The following is a 3,403-nucleotide window of genomic DNA, read 5'->3' as shown; positions in this document are numbered from 1 at the left end:
TGATAATGCACCAATTCACATAGCTAATGTTGTTACTGAATGGCACGAGGAACATTCGAGTGAAGTTGAACATCTTATCTGGCCACCACAGTCCACAGATCTCAATATTATTGAACATTTATGGTGCATTTTAGAAAAGCAATTAAGGAGTCGATATCCTCCACCACCATCACTACAAGAACTGAAGACTGTTATAGCCGAAGAATGGACAAAAATTTCTTTGGAAACAATTCAAACTTTGTACGAGACTGTTATAGCCGAAGAATGGACAAAAATTCCTTTGGAAACAATTCAAACTTTGTACGAGTCCATACCTCACAGAATTCAAGCTGTAATTACTGCCAAAGGTGGTCCTACCTCATATTAAAATTAATCTGTTTGAAATTTTGAAGTGTTTCCATTATTTTGTCCAACTCCTGTATACATATATTGCTACTCACAAAGTCTGGAGATCAGAAAGCATTGTATTCTCACTGATGCGAGGTTGTATAGTTGACTTCACCATCACCACTACCATGGTAACTACAACAGAAGCTAAAACTCTTCAACCCAGTTGGAAAAGCTATTCCAGCATGTCGATTCCATGTAAAAAAAAAAGAACTAATCTTTCTCCCAATTTCCGTCATTATGGAGATTACATATCGCTGGAATATATTCAGGCAGTATGTATATCATCCATTGCTGGTAGTGCAATAACACATAAATGCACCGTCATCATATGAGAATCAGTCAAGAAGAAACCTGGTATCTTCTCACAAGAATCCAAATAGGTTCAATAAAGAAACGCAAACTCAGAAAATTTTAAACTCGGACTTTTGAATGTTGATATGACTACAAGGTGTATGTGGATAGAAAGAAAACAACAAAATTATAAAGTTATGTTGCAAAATAACCTCAACTCGCTGATGAAACGTAAGCTAATTCAGACAGTCTTGTTTGAAAAATAGATTATTAGTTCAGTCTTGTTTTTGAATTTCTCTCTAAGTTCTACATACGGAAATAATTTGAACATTGCATTGTAAACAGAAACACTGGTGTTGTTTCAAGTTTACTTCTGGCAGTAAGTTTACTTCAACTTGCTTCAAACGTAGTACGTATATTAGGCATTATTAAAATAGATTATTAGTGTTCTTACCTTGCTTCCAAAGAGAAAAGCCAATGTCACTGTTGTTGTAAGTTGTGAATGTATGAAGACGACAAGATAAAGTAGATCAGGATTAGATGGGAATGGATCCTGGAAAAATATCCTTTCAAATAGAAACAGAATTAAAATTACATATGAGGAGAGATATTAAATGAAAAATATATTTACATTAGAGTTTTAAATACTTTAGTAGGTTCGAGGTATGTGTGTGTAAGAGTAGAAGGAAGTGTGGCAACAGAGTAAATAAAAGTAGGAAGGAGAAGCGGCGAGAGTGTGAGGGAAGGCGAGTATGAAGATAAAGAGGGAAACTGGAAAAGTAAGTGAGCATGATTGTTGGGGAAAAAAGTCTGCCCTCCATGTCGTGTATTCAAGCCGTTCGGTGGTTGAATTTGCATTTCGTCTATACTATATATTGATTTCTAATCCAGACATAAGGCCACATATACACACGAAGTGAATATAGTTAATTATATTGGCCCCAAAATATTATTGGTGCTCTATTTTCTTGGCTCCGAAAGATGAAAGGCGAAATAATTTGGGGTAGATTTGTCACATAATGGAACGAATTTTTTGTATCTAGTCAATAGTTTAAATATAGAATTAGAAGTGGATTTCAAGTGGGGGAGAGTCTGCTTTGTGATTTAAATTATCTGTAGACAGCATTTTCAGTTGATTTATGCTTGAGAAGGATGCAATTAATATCTTACTTGTTTCCCATTGTCCTAAAACACAGTGGCTTTATCAACCCATCGCAATATCAGTAGTTCACGTAGAACGCTGTAGCATAAAAGTAATATCCGGACAATCCTTCTCTATGGTTTTAATTTGCGGTAAAAAAAAACTCATTACACCAGTGATGTTTCTGGAGTAAAAGTATGAATGTTAAAAATTATTCATTTCCCTTATAAGTACAAGATTTTATAACAGTGCAAAATTATTAAACGTTTTAACTTTGTCTTCTTAAGGTCCCCATGGAAGTGGAGTAAGGTAGTTTGTGATGTTGAAGGATTATCCTATGCATATAGAGGAGATTTGACGTGTCAGACAGGGTTCTTCATCGAATGGAATAATTGTAGATATAATATGAAAAAAAAAAAATAATAAATGCGCCCTTTTAAAGCCTAGCCAGGCTCATGGGCCCGGTTTCCCGGTTTCTGTGGCGTATGTGTCTCCCAGCTGGACGTGACGCCAGTCCATCACAGCGCTACTCATTTTTGCCAGCTGAGTGGATTGGAGCAACGTGAAATGAAGTGTTTTGCTCAAGAACACAACGCGTCGCCCGGTCCAGGATTCGAAACTACAATATTACGATCATGATGCTGACACCCTAACCACTAAGCCACGCGCCTCAGTTGTGGATATACTGATGTAAAAGTAAAAGTTTTTGGCTAGATTTTTCAAGCATGGATATTACATGGATACTATTTTTGAAAAGCTGAATTTCAAAGTACAACGCAAAGTAATAAATCAGTAAAAGGAACCCCAGATGATGTCTTAAAAAAATGCAAAACAACAATGAATTACTTGTGAATTCTTTTGGTAAATGTATATGGTTTATTTTGGTGTTATCATGTATTTTGCATCAAATTATTGTGGTGATTCTTTTACGAATATGAGAAATCCGTAACATAATGTTCCGCGAAACGCGTAAGAATGAGGGAGGCGCTTGAAAGGTAATTTCCTTATTGTAACATATATGTATAGGATATTCCTTCAAAATCAAAATGTTGATCTTATAAAAAGCTAGGGTTAATTTTCTCTCGAGTTAATTTTAAGGAAAGGGTGGTTTGATACAGGGCTCTTCCAGTAAAATAGATTAGTTTACCAATGAGTACGTGTGATATCTAGGGTAGGTGGCCTTCCAGTAGAATAAATTAGTTTAAGACATGAGGAAGTGGGGTGGTCGAAAGGTAGCGACTTCACCCACTGGAAAATGTTTTTTCATCGTAATATCAGCTCTCTGCACTTTTTCGCGGCAAGCTTACTTATTCCACTTTGAGAACTTTTCTACTTACCATTTAACAATGAGAACCTTCACTAATATCTTGCATTCTCCCATTTCACTTACATACTTATGGAAATTTTATCGCATAGCATGAATGGAATTATGGATATCAATACTGTGGTAGGTTTTAATACAACTTCCCACTAGCCTAAGAGAACGAGTTTCCACAATCAGAAAATCTATCCTCAATTATTTAGTATTACTACTGTCTACAATGTTAAACAACTATCCTGTATATATATATATATATATAT

The 3,403-nt window shown here is 35.4% G+C and overlaps 1 protein-coding gene across 5 annotated transcripts in view; it reads right to left on the bottom strand.

Moving 5' to 3' along the window:
• Positions 1-3,403, bottom strand: part of LOC106877599 (probable G-protein coupled receptor CG31760) — a 1,064,573-nt gene that overhangs the window by 63,591 nt on the left and 997,579 nt on the right. For all 5 annotated transcript variants that reach the window (XM_052970509.1, XM_052970508.1, XM_052970506.1 and 2 more), the window contains one exon: positions 1,136-1,247. In XM_052970509.1, coding sequence (XP_052826469.1) covers positions 1,136-1,247 — 112 coding nt within the window. The remainder of the gene's footprint in view (positions 1-1,135; positions 1,248-3,403) is intronic.

Source organism: Octopus bimaculoides, chromosome 9 (genome assembly GCF_001194135.2).
Source record: "Octopus bimaculoides isolate UCB-OBI-ISO-001 chromosome 9, ASM119413v2, whole genome shotgun sequence".
Classification (NCBI taxonomy): Eukaryota; Metazoa; Mollusca; class Cephalopoda; order Octopoda; family Octopodidae; genus Octopus; species Octopus bimaculoides.
Note: the sequence above shows the minus strand (reverse complement) of the source record. Positions and strands in the feature narration are given on the sequence as shown.